The sequence below is a fragment of the Aphelocoma coerulescens genome, chromosome 21 (assembly GCF_041296385.1).
Source record: "Aphelocoma coerulescens isolate FSJ_1873_10779 chromosome 21, UR_Acoe_1.0, whole genome shotgun sequence".
In the NCBI taxonomy this organism is placed as follows: domain Eukaryota; kingdom Metazoa; phylum Chordata; class Aves; order Passeriformes; family Corvidae; genus Aphelocoma; species Aphelocoma coerulescens.
The window spans coordinates 3,728,673-3,749,215 of NC_091034.1; the positions used below are offsets into that span (position 1 = coordinate 3,728,673).

The 20,543-nt window shown below is 45.3% G+C and overlaps 1 protein-coding gene across 1 annotated transcript in view; it reads left to right on the forward strand.

Annotated features, from left to right (window-relative positions):
- Window positions 1-7,019, forward strand: part of UBIAD1 (UbiA prenyltransferase domain containing 1) — a 99,280-nt gene extending 92,261 nt beyond the window's left edge. The window contains exon 4 of the mRNA XM_069034746.1: window positions 6,123-7,019. Within this exon, the coding sequence (XP_068890847.1) occupies window positions 6,123-6,165 (43 nt within the window). The 3' untranslated portion in view covers window positions 6,166-7,019. The remainder of the gene's footprint in view (window positions 1-6,122) is intronic.
- The last annotated feature ends 13,524 nt before the right edge of the window (window positions 7,020-20,543 follow it).

Here is a 20,543-nt window from a genome sequence, read left to right on the forward strand (position 1 = left end):
GGGCAGCAACGGCCTCTGATTTGGCCTGCAACGTTGCAGGTCCCACTATCTAGCGTGGCGGCTGTTGCTTCTTCCCCTGCCGCGCCACCTGACGCTGCTTCAGCTTCCGCTGCTTTCCCAGCTGCAAATCCAGCCCTTGTAGTTACCCTGTCCACTGGCCCGGAGCTGCTGTGCCAGTCTTCAGAGGGTTTGGCTGATACACCCCTGGATGACAGAATGAGCTCCATTGCTATGGAGGCATCCGCTTCCCAGTGGGAGCCCGTGGCGGAGCTTAGGCGTCGGCAGCGAGCGATGCAGCAAGTTCGCAGCTGTCCTTGGGCTTCTCCAGGCCGCAATGGCACTCTAGGTCCCAGGAATTCGAGACGGGTTTGGGAAGAAATTAAAAGATGTGCCTTGCGAGATGGGGCTTGGGAGGTTCTGGAAAGGCTTGGGATGCCTGCTGGGCACACAGCACCTGAGCAACCTGCTGCCTCATCTGATGATGGCATGCAGGTAGATGGAAGTGATGCAGCAATGAATGCAGAAGCCAGTGGCGACATAGGGGGTGCTGCCCAGGCTTTTCCAGTGCAGAAAGCTCCTCCCAACTCAGGCCAGGCTGACAGGCATGAGACTATTGCTTGGAGGATAGTCCAGGATTTGCAGAGTAAGGTTGCTCAGTATGGATTAAGTTCCCCTCAAGTTATGCAGGTTATCAGAGTGCTGAATACTGATCTGCTTTCTCTATTTGATATTAAACATTTAGGTCCGATTTTATTCCAACCTGTACAATATTCACTTTTTTAAGCTAATTGAAGAAGGTTGGCTGAAAAGGCCGTAGCTTGGAATATGCAATTGCCTCAAACTGATCTCAGGCGTTTAGTTCCTGTGGACGATTTTCTGGGGATCAATGAATTTTGGGACCCTGATGTTCAGGCTACCTGGCATCCCCAGATCCTGGAACAAATTGAGAAGGTTGGTATGGCTGCTTTGCTAAAAAGTTTGGATACAGCTGCTCCAAGGACATGATATACAAAGGTATTTCAGGAGCTGAAAGAGAATTTTTTGTCTTTTGTAGAAAGATTTGCTGGAGCCTTAGAGCAGCAAGTTGAGGATGATACCATGAGACAGATGTTGTGCAGGCAGCTGGCAAGAGATAATGCGAATGATGAATGCAGAAAGATTATAGATGCCTTGCCTGGAGAACCCATAGTAGCACAAATGGTTGATGCCTGTGCTAAGGTGGGATCTGGGGAGTATAAGTCTGCTCTAGCAGCAGTCCTGCGGCCTCCTCAAGACTGATGGCTTAAAAAAGAACCCTAAGCTTGAGCAACAGCAGAAACAGGTTAAAGGAAAGAAGAAAGGGAAGGAAAACAGGAGGGTTGATCACTGAAAGTGATGCAGGAGGCCAGGTCATTCTTCAGACCTGCCAGTCTTTTTACCATGTCAGTGGTTGATCCCTGGTGTGCCAGGGAAAAAACTCGCAAAGGAGCGCACGGGGAAATTGTGCTCAGATAAAAATGTTTCCCCAGGCTCCTCCGATGCAGGCCTACTCAGCCAGCTTGCAGCCAGGGTTCCACCAGGGTGGATGTACATACTGCAGCAACAGTCGTCTTAGACTCCACTCAGGTCTATAAGGTTCCCTTGGATGCACATGGACTCCTGGGGCAAGGCCTGAGTGCATTGCTCGTAGGAAGGTCTAGCACCACTGTTCAGGGGATCCATGTACACCCAGGAGTTATAGATGCTGACTATACAGGTCAGATTTGTGCTATGGTTTCCACACCCTCCCCTCCTCTTACTATTCCTGAAGAGACTAGAATTGCTCAACTTGTGCCTTTTAAGTCATGTGTTACTAGAGTAGGACAATGCAATTGCAGGATGGTGGCTTTGGATCCACAGGACCTCTGCAGGTTTTCTGGACTGCTGACATCTCCTGCCAACAGCCGCAGATAACATGCACCCTAATCCTCCCAGATGCCCATCTGCCCAAAATCCAAATGAGGTTTGATCGACACGGGCGCTGATGTGACGATTATCTCCTTCTCTGCGTGGCCTGCCACATGGCCTCTGGCCCCTGTGGGGTCAGCCATTGCAGGATTGGGAGGAACCACAAAGAGCTATTTAAGCGAACATCCCGTGCCGGTGAAAAATGCAGAGGGGCAAACAGCTCTGGTTCGACCCCATGTCACTGCTGCTTCGCTTAACCTTTGGGGGCGGGATGTGTTGGCAGCTTGGGGGGTGCGGATTGGGCCAAAGTTTTGATGGGGGCTGCTGTACTGAAGGGCACAGTGTATCCTACGCTGCCTTTGCGGTGGCTAGTACGCAAATCCATCTGGATTCCTCTGTGGCCCCGACAGACAAGAAATTAGTTGCCCTTCGCCATTTAGTCCAGGAACAATTGCAACAGGGACATCTTGAGCCTTCTACTAGTCCCTGGAACACCCCTGTTTTTGTAATTAAAAAAAAAATCAGGGAAATGGAGGTTGTTGCAGGATCTCCGACAAGTCAATGCAGTGATGTATGGGGACATTGCAACCTGGTATGTCCTCACCCACCATGATTCCAGCAGGGTGGGAAATCCTGATCATTGATTTGAAGGATTTTTTTTCACTATTCCTTTGCATCCTAATGACAAATCAAAATTTGCTTTTACTGTGCCTGCAGTTAACAATGCTGAACCTGTGCAGAGGTATCAATGGAAGGTTCTGCCTCAGGGTATGAAGAACAACCTGACTATCTGCCAATGGTATGTTGCTCAGGCTTTGTCCGGAGTCCGTGAGCAGTTTCCTGGGGCATACTGCTATCATTACATGGATGATATCCTGGTGGCAGCACCTACCCGCGATGAGCTGCTGAGGATACAGGCTTGGCTGCTTGCTGCTCTGCATTCTTATGGCTTGCAAGTGGCTCTGGAAAAAGTTCAACAGCATCCTCCTTGGAAATACCTAGGAGTCAAAATTTTGGATCGGACTGTCCAACATCAGGAGGTGCAATTCTCAGATTCTTTCAAGACTTTGAATGATGCTCAGAAATTGCTGGGTGTCATTAATTGGTTACGTCCTTATCTAGGACTAACCACAGCACAGCTTTCCCCGCTTTTTAATATTTTAAAGGGGAACCCTGAGTTGAATTCACCTCGCAAATTGACTCCTGAAGCGCGACGAGCAGTGGTGGAGGTGCAGTAGGCTGTTTCTGCTTGACAGGTTCATTGAGTGGATCTCTCCATTGATATCACTGTTTTCATTACCACTCCAGATTTGCATCCTACAGGTATCATTGGCCAATGGAATAAGCAGTGGTCTGACCCTTTACATATTCTGGAATGGGTCTTCTTGCCACATCAGCCAAAAAAGACAGCACCCACATTGTTTGAATTGATGGCTTGTCTGATAATCAAATGCTGTCATCGGTGTTTGCAATTGATGGCAGCGGATCCTGTGACAATTGTGCTTCCAGTGCAGCAGGAATTTTTTGAATGGAGCCTTGTGAACAGTGCTCCTTTGCAAAGTGCGCTGCAAAACTTTTCAGGGCAAATTGCTTGTCATCTGCCCAGCCATAATTTACTGCAAATGGCAAAATCTACAAGCCTCATTCAATGACCAAAAAATAGTTGGGTATCAGTGAAAGGACCCACTGTCTTCATCGATGGCTCTGGGAAAACTAGGAAAGCTATTATTACCTGGAAGGAAGGATATGAGTGGCAGGTGTTGGAAGGCCATGAGTCAGGCTCAGCCCAGCTGGTTGAATTGAGGGCTGTTGCCATGGCTTTTCAGTGGTTCTCTCAGGTTCCTTTGAATTTGGTCACTGACTCTGCCTATGTGGCAGATATAACTTAGCGCTTAGATTGTTCACTTTTGAAGGAAGTGAATAATGCGGCTCTGTTTTCACTATTACAAGCCTTGTGGAGTGTGATTCAAGCTTGAGTGCATCCATATTACATCTTGCATATTCAAAGCCACACCAATTTGCCAGGTTTTATCACGAAGGGTAATGCTAGGGCTGACATGTTGGCTAACCCTGCATGGGTAGCTCCTCAGCCTGATAAACTTGCACAAGCTAAAGCATCACACAATTTCTTCCATCAAAGTGCACATACTCTGGAAAAGCAGTTTCCCTTAATGCCAACTGAGGCTCGGGACATTGTCAGCTCTTGTGCTGACTGTCAGGGACTAGGTGCAACTCTGCCATCGGGGGTAAACCCCAGAGGCCTACGGGCCTTGCAGCTTTGGCAGACGGATATAACACACATCTCCGAATTTGGCAGACTTAAGTATGTGCTCGTGTCTATTGACGCATTCTCCTCAGCTATGTGGGCACGTCATAGGTTAGCAAGCATAGTCCCGGAAGGGATGTCCTTGCAAAGGGGTGCTTACAGCTTCCTCTGGGACCTGATAGAACCTATCAGCTGGCCAGTTTGAATATGGACAATTCTTTAAGCCACTTAAAGTTGTGACCACCTCTGTGATCCACATTTAAGAATAGACAGACTCCCCCCCAGCTCTCTCTCTCATTTCCGGTGCTGGGACAGGTGGCTGCGGGCCCCGTGTGGGGGCCAGTGGGCCCGGCCAGGCCCTGCTTGGGCCAGGCCAGGCCGGGCCATGACCATCCTGGAGTTGATGGACCTGTTCCAGCCATGGAACCCCCCCCCACTGCCTTGCTGTGGGCAGCCGGAGCGGCTTGGCTCTCCCCCCCTCTCCACTGCGATAAGAAAAATTCAACTGCAAAGCTGCAAGGCCAAGGTGAGATTAACCCTTTTATTGCTGTGAAGAGCTGAAAACCTGAGGGAAGAGAAAGAGGAGATGTTAAAGCTGAAATTCTGTTGTAAAGCTATGATGTATTAGAGTATCCTGTTGTAATTTCATGAAGATATGGGGGGGGGGGGGGAGTGTTCAACTCGTAAGCAAAAGCACCTGCGCTGAGATAGGCAGATGCTGATGCAGCTGTAATTTCATGAGAAGTTTGGACAGGGAGAGATGGAAGCGATGAGGACTTTTGCTCCAAACGGGAAAGGAGAAAACCTCAGTCCCTAGAGATGGACCAGATGAGGACTGTTGCTCCAAATGGGAAAGGAGAAAACCTCAGTTCCTAGAGATGCTCCCAGAGATAGTCCTAACAATGAAGATGAGGAAGACTCTTTGCTCCCAGGGAGGGAGAAGGGCCTCTGTTTTTGTTTCTGAACGGCTCAACCTTAAAATTGTACCCCAAAAAACTTCAAGAGTGGACCCTCGAAAGCAGTTGCAGGAAAAGCTGCAAGTCGGGGGAAGGGACTCACATCGCGAGCGGAGAGACTCCTCTTCCTAAATGGACTGAACAATATTTGGAAGTGGGTGGCTGTCTCGGTGTGATACTGTTTTCATAGCACGAGCAAAAAGAGACTTCTCTTTCTAAATGGACTGAACAAGGTTATTATGGAAGTGGTAAACAGACTGAACATCTCAACGGTTGTCTTTTTTACACTGTCAGTGGGAGAAGGGAGGAAGGTGGGGGGAGGAGGAGAGTTCTGAAGGTGGTATAATTTTTTTTTCCCTTCTTTTAGGTCTGTTAATAAATTTCTTTGTATTTCTTTCAAGTTTGGTGCCTGCTTTGCGTTTCTCCTAATTCTTATCTCACAGAAGATAAACAGTAATGAGTATTTTAGACCAAACCATTACAGGGCGTCTGCTCATACTGGGGAGAAAGGCCATGATGTCATTGCCCATTGGAAACTCGCTTTTGCGATTTTGGGTGTACCTTCTTCTGTGAAAACTGATAATGACCCTGCCTATGTCTGTCGGAAGACGCGGCAGTTTTTGCACTTATCGGGCTTAGATCATGCTTTGGGTATTCCGCATTCTCCTACAGGCCAAGCCATTGTTGAATGCGCTCATGGTACTTTGAAGCGTGTTCTGAGAAAACAAAAAGGGAAATGATTGGAGAAACCCCACAGAGCCGTCTAGAAAAGGCGTTGTATACCATTAACCACCTTACAGTGCCACCAAATTCAAACAATCCTGTTATTTTGAATAATTTTCTCTCATTGCAGTCTGCAGGCGAGACGCACCTACCTCGAGCAAAGGTCTGGGTGCGGGACCTCCTCACTAAAACGTGGGAAGGCCCACACAAGCTTTTTGCTTGGGGTCCTGGGTATGCTTGCGTTTCCACAGATACTGGAGTACGATGGCTACCCGTGAGATGTGTTCGCCCTGACCTGAAGCACCAGAAGCAGAACAAACAACCTCCAAGGCAACCTTCAGATGATGACTGGAATGCAGAGCATCCATCGAGTGACCCTTCTGATGATGACCAGGATGTCGACCGTCAGCCTGGTCCTTCTACAAGCAGAGACTGAATTTTAACAGAGACTGAATTTTAAGTTTCTTGTATTATGGAGTCAGATTGTTAGAGCCCTTAAGGCTACCCAGAAGTATTTCTTTCTAGAGTCAGATTGTTACACAGAATATTAGAGCCCTTAAGGCTCTCCAGAAGTAGTAATTGATAGAGAGCCCTTAAGGCTGTTCGGAATTAATGACTGGGAGTATAGCTGGATTCGCTAAATGTATTTTCTATACTGGAGAATCCCTCTGCCTGCTTTAAATCAGTATCAGATTTAGACTCTGTTTGGTAACTGGCCACTACCAAACAGACTCCTTATGCTGGGTTTGTTCTCCTTTGCAAGGGATCCAGCAAAGTATTACAAACGTGACCTTTTTGGTCCTTTTAAAACAAAAAGGGGGAATTGTAGATGCAAGGCCTGACAGAGGATTTTTCCTGTGAAACTTTCCTTTCTCATAAGAAAGCAGTTAGAGAAATCCAGCTTCTCATAGCTTCTCACAGCTTCTCAGTGAAAGCTTTCATTCTCTTGAGAACTGGATGGACAACAGTTTGTAAGAATGTAAACCATTTCTGCACCTGCAGGTTGTTGTGAGAACACTAGAATTGTTTTCTGTCTTGTAAGAATAATATTTGGAAATGGCTGTCTTACTGCTCAACCTATCACCTCCAGAGGTGGCAGGCCAATAGGCCAATCATGTAATTTCTCTTTTGCGAACCATGCTATAAAGGTTATGGGTGATTAAACAGGCCTTGCCTTGGCCATATCTTGCAACCTGGACTTGTGTCGTGATTCGCCATTCTCTGGGAAATAAGAGTGACATATTATTCTTTCAGAACTGTGGCCAACAGCCAGAGTGGTTCCACGTGCTGCACTGAGGTCTCTGAGGTATTAAGCTGTGTCTCCTGGTTACTGACAATGGCATATGAGTCTCTGGTGGGACTGTACAAATTCACTACAGGCCTGAAAAAAATGTAGAAAAGACTCCCTCAATACATTTTCCTAATTCAGAAATGCAGTAGAGTCAAAAGCAACAACAGGAAACAGATTCTTCCTAGTCCTAACAAAGTTTTGCCTTTCCTATATCCCTGGGGATCTAGTATTCTCATTGTCCCGAAAGTGATGGTAGCAGGCACAGCATGACTGGGTGAGGGGTGTACTCGTGTGTTTTTACAGTGGAGACAAATACGGAGCGAGCAGGTGGGAGAGATGCAATACTGCCATCCTCAACTGCTGCAGCTTGTAGACACATCTTTAAAAGATATTCCAAAGACACAATTAGGGACTGTTGGGGTTTTAGTTTAGTCCTAGGTTTTTTTTTTTTTCTGTTAAAGGAATTTCCCCCCCTCCCCCCATACATGTTGCTAAGGGAACAAATCGCTGATTGCTGGATACTTAAAAAAACAAAGAGCTAGCCACTGAGGGGTGTGCCTGGCTACTCTTTTGTTTCACCTGGGTGTGGGGTCAGTTTGCTCTTGGTGTTTGGAGAGAGAAGCTGCTGGTTCATTTCGTCCGCTTTTCTTTCTGCGGAGAAAGATCCCAGGATCCCAAGCCCACCTTCCCTGCCCCGCTGGAGGCCAGGCTGTGGCTGCCCTGCCCTGCTGCTGCTTCAGCCTTTCACTACGTTGTAGCCGTGCTCGCCCTGCCTGCCCAGAGCTCCAGGGGGTTCCCCACTTGGATACATCGCATCTGCCACCTGGGATTTGTGCTTGTCCCTGCTGCTCCAGCCTGCCATTCCAGCTTGCTGTTCCAGCCTGCTGTTCCCGAGGGTCCAGCCGGACACCTGGGCCAGCTGTCCGGGGGTTTGTGAAGCCTTTGTTCCATCCTTCTCCAGGACCCCAGGCTCCTGGTGCTGTGTGCTCCCCGAGCTCGCTCCGGAGCGCCCCCTGCAGCCGCGGGGGAACCATCGCACCTGCCCTGCTCACCAGAGCCACCAGCGCCCCTGCCGGCTGCAAGCGGAACTGCACCCGAGGGGAAAGGGCCTGACAGCCGAGAAGGCTGGGACTGGGTTTGTGATTGTTTGCTGTTACTGCCACAGTTATTGTTGTTTGTTTGACTGGTTATATAGATAATAGTAAAGAACTGTTATTCCTATTTCCCACATCTTTGCCTAAAAGCCCTTGATTTCAAAATTATAATAACTTGGAGGGAAGGGGGGTTACATCTGCCACTTCAAGGGAGGCTCCTGCCTTCCTTAGCAGACACCTGTCTTTCTCAAAACCAAGACAGGGACGTAATTAGATAATCCTGTCAAGAACATCCTGGTAGCCCAGTATATTGTATGCAAGGAGCTGAAGAAGTAATATGCTTCTATCTGTGGCAGGGGCTGGGCCTGAAAACCGTCTGTTCTCCTTTATACCATTGAAACAATTTGTGAAGTTCAATTCCATAAAAATCCAAACAGAACAAAACTGAGGAGAATCATGGTGATGAAAGGGCTCTTCATGCAAAGGACTTTGGGCAGGATAAAGGGTTTGTCAAATCTGAAGTCTTGGGTTGCCATTATATCACAGTGAACCTGGCGTTTGCATCTTTCATTTTACTTTCCTAGGTAACAACAGCAGGTGGGAGGCAATGGGGGTGCAGCCACGGGAAAGTGCAATTGGATGGATGTGAGCCCAAGTAAGCCATACACACCTGGGACACCTGGGAAGCTTGTGCAGCCCAGACTGAAATTTGTGCTTCTGTTGTGACTCTGAGGTTGTTTGAAGCTGGCTGAGGTACTCACACTACAGGCAGACTCCAGCTGCATGGCAGGTGAAGGTCACGGGATAAATCAGTTGCTAGTACTAACTTTTACAAGATAAGGCAATGTGGAATCCTGCAATGATCACATCCAGTCGGAATAATGTCAAGGTATAGGCAGGACTATTTCAGTTTTCTGGGTTGCTTTTTCATCAGGGGACCTGAACACTCTGAATTTGATGTAGTAACTTGACAATGTTAAATATCATTAATGACTGATGTAAGGGAACTTGCAAATGACCATGCAGTTATGCAGTGTTTGCAGCATAAATACCAATTAACATTGTAGCTGTAGCTGTTTGTACTTAGTAGATTCTATCAAGGAATCCCACAGAGTAGGAAGGAGTGTCAAATGATCTAAAACAGGAGAAAATGCTGATAATATTAAACTGATAAGGAAAATCTTGGTCTTCCCTGTGATACATCTGCTAAAACAATAGGGATGCTCAAGAGTCACAAGCAGAAACCTGAAAAGCAATATGTATATGTCTATACATCCATCCACCTGTCCCTACCAAATTAGGCAAGATTAAGGAATTACTATGGCAGTTTCTCAAGGAATTTTCCTTAAGCTTTAGCTGCAGATGCTGCATTTTTGGATGGAGAGGCTTGGGACTCTGGATTTCACTCTGTGATTTATATAGAAATTGCCTGTAGAATGCAGCAAATATATTTATTTCAGCAGTAATCTGGAATGTCCTCCATTGCAAAGATACTTCTGGACTCTCTCCTGAGCCCCCAGTAAAGGCCAGTGAGTCTGTCACAGTCACAAGCCACTGTGCTCTAGGAGCACCAAAATTATACACCAGCTCATCAACTTTAGCAGAATTTTCTCTGTCTGATGTATTTGTTATCTACTAGATTTTCTTTACTCTCATGAAAAGAGAGAAAGCAGACAATTATCCAGGGCTGATTTTCACAAGGAAGCTTGGGAAGAAGAGTTTGTATTTCATTGTAGACAGAAATTGCTGATGCTGTTTCTTTCCCTTCCCTTGGCTATAAATGAGACCTGGAGAGGGGGACAGAGAGAACAAAGAAAAAGCATTGCTAAAATGCTGTACTGATCTTTATTCAGTAAGCCTATTTCTAATGAGGAACTACAGCAGCAGCAGGCGCATGGTGGATATGCTGCTGGAGGGTTCTCCTCTTAAAGGTGAGAAATGGCATTTTAATAATATTTGCATCAGCATGAATGTGAAGTAATCCCAGTGAAATTGTGGTGTTTATCCTGGATTTGTACCAGTATCAAAGAAAGCAAAATCTGTCTGATTTATGTCAAGAACCGCCTTTACTGTAATGACTGAAACAGCCCTGTATTGCAGCTTCCCTTTCTGCAGGCTTAAAGATGCTCATCTTTTTTTTAGAACAAGGTTTGGGGATTTCATTTCTTGGCCCAATGGTAAACACTTTCTCCTTCCCATCAGAGATTGTGTCCACTTTCCTGATTGGAATTCTTGATTTTATGTTCAGTCTTAGCATATGTAGGAGTAACTCCATCACAAGTGCTGGAGGCAACATCTTTTATGGAGGCAGCATCTTTTATACCTGGCCTCATATCCCTATTTCCTGCTGGGGTCAGAAAGGCACTTGTATTTGAAAGAAAGAAGCTGTAAAATAAATATAAAGAATAAACAAGTAGAAGTATGGAGAGAGGGTTGGAATTTGTATGGAAGAAACAGAAAGAAGGAGAGAGGAGAAATGCAGTGGAAAAATTGGTGAGATGGGGCATTAGGTGATGCAGGTGGGCATTCCTTCCAAATCACATCAGTAAAGGCCCTGTCCCAGACCTCCCACCTGCATTAAGAGTGTTGCATTAAAAATATGTCTGGCTAATCATTCTCAAGTGAATACTGTCAACAAAAGGCATGTTGTGGGATAAAGTCAAAAGACTAGATCAATAGATGTGAATATCAAATGCACATAAGAGATGGGAAAATGCTTTAAATTGTGGGACTAAGACATGAGCATGGGTGAGCAGTACAAGAGAGAGAAGCACAGGAAGCACTGTGCTCTCTCAGTGTGTCAATCCCAGATGACAGTTGTCAAGGCAGGTGACAGCCTGATAGATTGTTACCAGTACTGACATGCAAATGAGCTCTGCTTATTATGTGAGATTTTGTTTTAATGATGTGCTGCTTTTATCCTGTTTTCCAGAATCAGAGAGAGATGGTCTAGATTCTGATCTCTGTTAGATGCTGTTAGTGGTTTTAACTGAAATCGAAATGCCTCTTGCATCTCATCAGAAGCATAATTCGGCACCAACTCCACTGGTCTCACTGCAGCTGCTCCTCTCTGATTGGAGTTGGAAGGATTCTGTAGGCACAAATGCATGCAAGACCAGGGAATGCTCACGCAACCTGCAGATGGCCTTAAGTTAGTGTAATGTAGCAGTTTGGAGAATCCATTAATTTCCCTTCTCTCTTTTGTTCTTTCTCCTCCATGGAGTTGAGGAGAGGTTTAACTGCAATGCTGACCACTAATCCAGAATACATTATCTACACCTCTGCTTTGTTAAACCGTTCAGTTTTGCACAAGGATTAAAAAAATCTCCCTGCCAAAACATGCCTGTTAACTCAGCGTGTCGGCTGACAGGCAAGAGAGAAGAGCCTTGGGAATGTCTCTGTCATTGCCAGACAGGCCAGGCAGTGAGACACCTCCTGTCCCCAGCAATTTCTGGAGCAGATCATAGGGACATCAGTGTCATGTTGAGCTCGTGTCTTTTTCCCTGCCAGAGAAAATTATAGCAAAGGAGGGCCTGGTGATTGTTTAGTTCTGTCCCAGTAAGGAAGGGAGTGGAGCCACACTTCATTCTTGTTTCATTATTTTAAGTTTGCTCAGCTCATTGTTCCAGCTTGGTTTTTTGCATGTGTGAATTTAGCCCTCTAGAAGTATCAGCAAATATTTCAGCACACCTGCAGAGTCAATTCACAGTGCCTTATCTAGGTCTTGACTCTGTCCTGGAAAGATGTTCTATAGCAGGAAGGATTTAAGGTTTATACCTCACCCATTTCCCATTTAGCAAGCATCTCCAGGTACTATCTGCATCTGCGATTCCACAAGCATTGTAAAAGATTGGTACATTTCTGGTCCTTCTGGCAGGACAAATTTGAATTTTACTCTCTGTTACAGATGGCTGCATTTCAGTTGGATTAGCCCATGCTCGGAGCTCAGACTTAAGCCAGTTTATGCTTTTATGGCAGCTTACACACTGCCCAGGGGAGAACAAGCAATACCTGATCCAGCATAAAGTCAGAGCAGGGCCGATACATAGTGTACACATTCCTTGGGATGTTTTGTCCAGGACTGTCATCCCAGCTGAGATAATACAGAATTTGAACAGAAGGGATGTTGTGGAAGATACCTGCAAAGGGAGAAGGAGACTGAGTAAGTTGAAAAAAGGCAGAAAGAACTAGAGACAAAAAAGTTAGTGGGACCTAATCCTGTACTTTATAGAGTTCTCTTTAAGAAGCAATGACTGCCCTGAGTGACAGCAGTATTTATATCATGTTTTATTATTTTCACTCCACAGTTACAGACAGAATTAGGATGGAGGCCAGAAATGCTGAGTACCATACTGGACCTGACCGTTGGTGTAAGGGCACAGCTCAAGGTCTATGAAGAGTCAGGATCTGCAGACAGGCAGGAAATCTATTCTACCATTTATCCGTTCTGTTCCATGACCTCTTACCAAACATCAGCAAAATCCCTTCCTATCTCCAAAGAGCAGAAAGCCATTTCACAGAAGTGGAAACAGACAGAGGGAGAGGAAGGCTCTGTGTTCCAAATGAGGCTATCAATTTTGGATTACTGTGTTTCCTCCTAAAACATGCACCAGGTTTCTGTGAGATCCTGAATGTTGCCAGAAGAAAGCCAGAAACGCAACCCAGGAGACCAGATTGCCTGAACAGGGGTGCATGTCCTACCCCAAAGCAGCTGAAGGTATGATCCCTCCATTGAAGGCAGAGAGCAATCTGCAGCTAGAGTGCCAGCTGAAATAGTTAATGGAAGAAAATATTCACTTAATCTTTAGTTACTTAGAACCAGAGTTAATTTTGCAGTTCCTCTGGCAGGTTTTTGGTCATTAGGGCACTGGCAATGAGTCTTTTCCAGCAATGCAGCTATTGATGAGTCTCTGAAGGCTGATGTCACTGGAAGGTTGGAGATAGCTGTGTCTCTGAACAGGGCAGAAACTGAGCAAGGCAAAATTTAGCCATGCTCTTAAACTTTTTTTCTCTCCACTCGTCTCAGAGAGATGATAAAAATAAAGACATATAAACTCAAAAAGAAAGAATAATGGCTTCATCCTGCTGAGGGACTATATTTAAAGATTTTGGCTAGTTTTCATCCTAAGTGCTGCTGACTTAAGGAAATTCTTTTGATCATCTAAGCCTTGGCTAGAGTAAATTGCTAAATCCCTTTAGATTCCTTGGGATTTACAACAGATGCTGAATGAAAGATTTATCTGTGGCACACAGACCTCCACGGCCATTCAAAGCTCTGCTCTCCCCAGAGGCAAAGGGCAGTATCAGAGGAATCATCTTTAATCTGTCATCTATTATGCAGAGGTCTGAGAAGGTGTAGGGATCACCTGATCCTACCCAGGGCACAAGGATAATTTCTAATGAAAGGAAGTCTTGAACAGGGACAGCACTCCTTGGGGAGAGAAGGTCTTCCCTAGAGGGTCAGGGTAGCTGTGTATAGGAAAAAGGAATTAAGCCTAGGCAACACTCTGCAAGATTTTTTTTTGCATTACTTTGTTTTTTCTCCTCCTGTCCACACTTTTGACATCACACAAAGGCTTGGGAGTAGTGGGAATAGCTTATATGTTACTAATATTTTTAACTAGTGGCCAGGCTAACACAGCCTCACGAAGTCAGCTCCATTTCCTGCCCTCTTTCCACTTTCTGTGCCTTGACTTTTCTGTTCTGTTTGTCTGAAATGAACAGACATGAAGTGAAATGATTCACAGCCTCCCTCTTTCAAGCTCAAGACCTAGAGGGAGAGTAGAGTGCTACTGTATTTGGCTTGCAATTTGTGGCTCCACAGCAGTGCAGCCTTTCCCTTTCAAGTGCTAGCATGCCCAGAATCCTTCTCTCCCATTCCAAACCTAATAGGTATTCACCACCACCCTGCTTTCCTGCTGTCGCTATCCCTATACTTTGTAAAGCTCTTCTTCTACAAGCTCCAATCTTCTAGATGTTGAATGTTCCCTGGGAACATTCTGTGAAGTCTGTACAATACTTCACACAGGGAGCCCAGATGTGATAAGTGAACTTAACAGTTATGTGCTTCCTCACTCATTGCCAGAGGGATCTTGGGAACCCAGCAGGATCCTTGCTCAGCCTCCAGGGAATAAGCAAATAGGCTACAAGGAGAAAAGGACAGTGGCATTCAATTTGATGAGGCTTTTTACCCTGGGACACAGCCCTAGCTTGCATTGCAATTGTAAGGTAGACACACGACATCCCCGACCTCCCCTGAAATGACGTATTAGAGTGTTGCTGCTGTTGAGGCTTCTGCTGGTGAAAGAGGGGGGAGCTATGCCTGGAGTCAGCCAGCAGTGGGAAGCCACCACACACTGGGATTGCAAGAAGAATACCCACCAAGCATGTCTCCTTCTAATCTTTGCTGGTTGAGAAATTGTTCCAGCTCTAAAAGCTTCCAACTGGTACAGCTCATTCTTCCTGCTTAGCTCAATGTGTTTTCAAACACAAGCCTGAAACTTAGCAGATGGTAATTACACTTTGACATTAATATTTAAACCACAAACACAGTTAGCACACTAATACCATCCCCAAAGGCTACTGCTCATTTAAGTTTCATCCTTATGAGACTTAATTATTGTCAGGGATGAATCCTAAAAGGCAAGAAATATTACAGCTCAAAGACTAAACATTCCCTCGATTATTAGAGCTGCAGGATTTGGGCACAGAGTATGCAAAGGGCCTTGGCTATGGTGGTAATATTAATACTGCTACTAAAATCCACTGAGTTTTTAAATCCTAATTTTAAATATCTACTGAGATTTATTTGCAATTACAATTATACAGACATTTCAGTGTTCAGTTAGTTTAGCCAAAGAATAACTTTGCAAAACTGAGCTGTCATTACCTGTTGTACAGATGGAGACATAGCAATGTTTTGAGGGCCTGACCCAAGGCAACATCAGGGCTTCTTAGTCTGAGGTGGTGGGAGTAGCTGGTGTCTGATGCTTCAAGCTTGTTGCTTAGCTATTCTTCAGGCTAACCTTCAGGCTAACTTCTCCAAACTAACCTCTTTATAGACCTTTTATAAGAAAGAACCCTGGGATGATACATTTTCAAATCAATTTGTGCAGGTGCAGTGAAGCTCCCAGGATATGAAGAGCTAGCCAGATGTTTTGTGGCATTCTGAAACACACTTTGTTTTGTGCAACACAATAGAATAATCTGTTACAGAAACACTAATAATAAAGTTAGATTTTCTGCTGGTGTAACAGAAGCATCAAGAAACTGAGCTGTGAAGGGAGTTTAGCTAAACACCACTTGTTTTGATCCTCAGTCAAAAAACCGAGTCTGTTCAATTACCCTCCTGTCTGAGATAACAGCTGCACCCTGGGGGAGAGAACAGTGAGCTGGAGCAGGGAGGAAGAATTCTTTGTGTCCCTACATTGACAGGAGTCCCTGGCAGATACCACCCAGCAGTGGATGCCAACTGTTCTGGAGGAGCCAGGCTGCTCTTGCCAAGATCATCACAGGGGATATATGAACTCAACCAAGTTGTGCCTGAAAGTCAGAGAGTGTCAGAGGACTTTCTCAATCAACAGTCAGGATTTCTTGTCCTTGGCAGGCTTCAGATGAAGACCAAAATCAGAGCCAAATCAGATGTAGGTTAGAGGCTGCAATAAAGAGGCTGTCCTGCTGCATTAAAGGTGTCACTATGGTTAGACTGGTTCATTGTGGTTAGACTGGTTCATGGCTGGAATGTATCAGGATCAGGCCACATGTACAGAGGTGATTCTCCTTCAGTTCTCCTCCAGCTGCACTTTGTTGAGGATCTCCCCATTTTTGAGTGGAAACAGATATCTAATTAGCTAGAATCACCAATTCCACCTGGCTTAACACCAGCTGTTGCAAAATGGCTTTCTTCCAGTCTTCTGAAACGAAATAATGGATTTACAAAGGTCTGGTGAGAACTGAAGCCAGGTTTAAATTTGCCACTTTCTGTTTGGAATTGGACCTTGTACAATGTTGCACTGGACCCAAGCTTACTCCAAAATTTTAGAAATCTTTTCAAGCCTCTGGCTCAGCCTGGGGTGAATTTCAAATCTGATGTTCTAAGTATGTGAGCTCCTATTTCAAGATGTCATTATTGACATTTTGCATTGTTCAGATAAAAATCATAGCCAGAAAGGTGAATTCTGTTTTTCCTTCTGCCTCCCTCCCCCTTTTTCTCAGTTTCAATGCTGTGCTGGCTACTTAGTAATGATGTCATATGTGGTAGGAAACTCAGACCTCATGGAAGGAAAGAAATTTTTTGACATGCATCTTTAGATTAATTACTAGTTTCTTTAATGTCTCAGAGCCTTTAATGAAGGGTGGTGCAGACTCTGCCACTTATGTCCAAGGAAAGGCAAGTCTGCTGCCATCTGCTTCCTCAGCCTAAAACTAATGAGTGCATTAACTTCAGAGGGGGATTCATAAAATTCCACTGCCTGAGGATGCTATGCTTGATGTTTAAAGAGTAGCCTCCAGAGACTGCTTTAGCCAACTGTGCTCCATTTCATTTAGAAAAATCCATGAGAAGTTTCCCATTATTCACAAAAAGGTGTGTGGTTTTTCCAGGGGTGATGGCTGTGGTATAGTAGATTAAATCCATCATTTACATTGCTCAGGAAGAAGGGCTGGTAAGCTCACTCTGACCACTCTGGCAGATGATTTAAAAAATAAATACGGGCACAGTGGATGTGAAGTTTGTGTTGCCCTGCACAAATGTGATGTGTGTAGGATGCTGGAGCGCCAGTGGCTATTTGCATATTGTTGTAAATGATGACCCAAGGAGCAGTGAAACAGGGAGGGTGTAAAAGACAAGTGAATATCAGAAGCAGGACTAGAGGTCAAAGGTCCTCCATACTGCCACTGCACTGCATTGATTTCACCATACCCTTCTAGTCAAATTAGATTTGTCCTGCCTTTGAGTGTCTAACTGCTCTCTACTTAACATGCAAGTGCAGTGTTTTAAATGAGAAGCCTTGACTTGTGGAAAGAGGCACTGACATTCAATCTATATTTATATTCACAGCCAAACAGCCTGTGGACTCAGATACACGCTGACAGAGTCACTGAGGGCCCCACAGAGGCTGACACCAAGAGCCTGAATGATTGGTGTGTTTACCCCATAAATTCGTGGTTTAAATGCAGATTCATACAGTGGTGACTCTGTTACTTTGACTTTAGCCCATGTAGTCTGGCTGGTGAAGAGGTGAGGTGCACACTGCTGTGTCTGTGTTGGATGTCCAACTGGCTTTGCCTTGTGTCTCAGTCGAATACTGACCTGAACCATTTTGTGTACATTTTTTTCTCATTTTAAAACACCAAGCCTCATAATTTTCTAAGTAGATCTTTAGGGCTGTAGCCATGTGACTCCCATTAAAGACAGCATTCACATACTACATTCTTATGTGCACATCTGTCCCAAAGCATCCTGAGAGGCAGCTATCAAGAACCATTCTGTTTTTTGGCTGTTGCCAATCAGGGAAGAGTGGGGAGTTTTCCTGTTGTGTTGTCTGGTGAAATGTTATGTTGTATGAAGTTCAGAGCACCTGCTTCTCCACACAGGGAGAAGGCTGAAACTGCTCCCTGGTGCCCTATCAGTGCGGCCAAAAAGATAAGGAAGGAATTGGGGTCAGATGGGTAATTGCTAAAATGAGAAATATGCTAAGTGCTCATACTTTTTAGCAGTGGAGCTTTATGCACAGTGAGTGGAATGAAATTAAGAAGTGAAACTGAGGTTCTGTTGTTGCTATTGCTGGAGCTGGTGTGGTTGTAGAGGGTACGATACCAAGCACTAACACAAAGAACCACACAGCAGAGGCAAGTTGCCCTGCACAATCTTTATTATCTGTAATACACAACTTTCTGAGCATGGTCTATTGGCCCATTATTTGTCAACCGTGTGTCAACAGATGTCTGAGTAGCATTTTGGCAATATTTGGGATGGTACTGACCCAATGGTGGCTGGTGCAGGAGTCTCAACAATGACACAGCCTATAAAAATGAAAATTATACAGAATGGTTTTAAAGCTTGGTTTATAAGAGACATGGCACATTTCTGAGGGGCAGAGGTTAGATTTTCCTTCAGATGAGGGTGCCTAGTGCTTTAAAGAAAACTGAGCATTTTCCAAGACTCACTTCTGTACATGGGTGAGAGGTGCCCTGGGAATACTGATGATCAGACCAGCTCAACAAAGGGCCCAGTTCTGTCATAGCACCTGACTCTATTTGAGCAGTTAAATTTGTTGTGACATAAAATCCTATTGATGATTCTGAGAGACACTTGTCAAGAGGTGATAAAGAATAAAAGTGGAAGAGCATTCATCTGCAATTACCTTAGATGCTTTTAGTAATGAAAGAATGAATTTTGCATGCAAGTGAAGCTACACAGAGATTAATTTGGACTACAGCTATATATTTTTGTCAGTTCTCTGTACATTTTTCTTTACAAAGTCTATTTTTCTGCTCACTATTTGCAAAGAGAGATTGACCACGACACAGAATAAGCACAGTAGCCTGATGTTCGGGTTTTGGGAGTTCTCCTGGGTTTTTTTTCTGTTAAAGGAATTTTCCCCATACGTGTTGCTAGGGGGACAAATTGCTGAGTACTTAAGAAAAACAAAAGATCTAGCCATTGGAGTGGGGTGCATCTGGCTACTCTTTTGTTTCACCTGGGTGTGTGGACAGTCAGTTCCCGGCGGAGTTTGGACGGAGAGAGAGGCTGCTTCTTCGGCTGCTTTTTTTCCTTCTGCCAGAGAAACCCCAGGATCCCAAGCCCGCGTTCCCTGCCCCGCTGGGAGCTGGGCTGTGGCTGCCCTGCCCCCGCCATTGCTCTGAGCCTTTGCTATGTTGTAGTTGTGCTCGCCGTGCCTGCCCAGACCTCCGGGGGGTTCCCACTGCAGCTCTGCAGTTTGGATACATCTCATCTGCCACCCGGGATTTGTGCTCGTCCCTGCTGTTCCAGCCTGCTGTTCCTGCCTGCTGTTCCTGAGGGTCCGGCCGGACACTGGGATCAGCTGTCCAGGGGGTTTGTGAAGCCTTTGTCCCATCCCTTCCCAGGATCCCAGGGCACCAGTGCCGCGTGCTCCCCGAGCTCGCTCCAGAGCGCCCCCTGCAGCCGCGGGGGAACCATCGCACCTGCCCTGCTCACTGGGAGCCGCCAGCTCCCCTGCTGGCTGCAAGCAGAACTGCACCCGAGGGGAAAGGGCCTGACAGCCGAGAAGGCTGGCACTGGGTTTGTGATTGTTTACTGTTACTGCCATAGTTATTGTTGTTTGACTTGTTATATACATATAGATATATAATAGTAAAGAACTGTTATTCTTATTTCCCATATCTTTGCCTAAAAGCCCCTTGATTTCAAAATTATAATAACTCGGAGGGAAGGGGGGTCGCATCTGCCATTCCAAGGGAGGCTTCTGCCTTCCTTAGCAGACACCTGTCTTTCAAACCTAGACACCTGATATGGCCTGTTTATCCTTTCATTTCAAAAGCACACCAGATAGATCTATCTCTTCCTCCTTCTGTAATTTCCTCCTTTTCTTGCTTTTTTCCCTCCTATTGAAAATTGTAATAGCAAAATTGAATGGGAGGTGAGATCTTCTTGGCAGAATTGTAGCCCAGGAGTAAGCTTTCTGTGCAAAGACTTGAAAAAGAAAACCTCAGAGGGAAGGAAACAGGGAGTTAAGATGGAAGTGCTGATATGACCTTAACTCGAGTGTCATCCACAGCAATGGTTTAATTTATTCAATCAATTGCAGGGCCCTTAGGCCGGGAAAGGATAACTCTGGGATATTAAATCTGTCAGGCTGGGAAAGAATAACTCTGGGATATTAAATCTGTCCCTCTCTCCAATCTGTCACTGTTGTGTCAGAATACATTGATTCTTCTAGTCCTGCTTTTATTAACTGTCCCCTCAACGTGGCCTCTCAATCTATCACACACTAACCTGCAATTGCTTGCTGAGTGCAAGACCCCTGGAAAACCTCTGAATTCTCTGCTGACCCCTTATTTTATCACTGTCAGTGCAGATGTAATGACTTGCTATTATTGTATGTCATTCATCCCCACATACCTGGGGATTGCCATGGAAGACTAGACTGGAATCCTGTTTTGTCTTCTGCCCTCTCACAGCACATCACAAAAGATGTACCATACTTGTGTTGGAAATCCTGTGGCATAGTAAAGAGTGGCCTGAGGGATCCAGATTCTTCCAGATCCCCATTGATAGTTGGTTTAACTGCACTTGCCATTCCTGC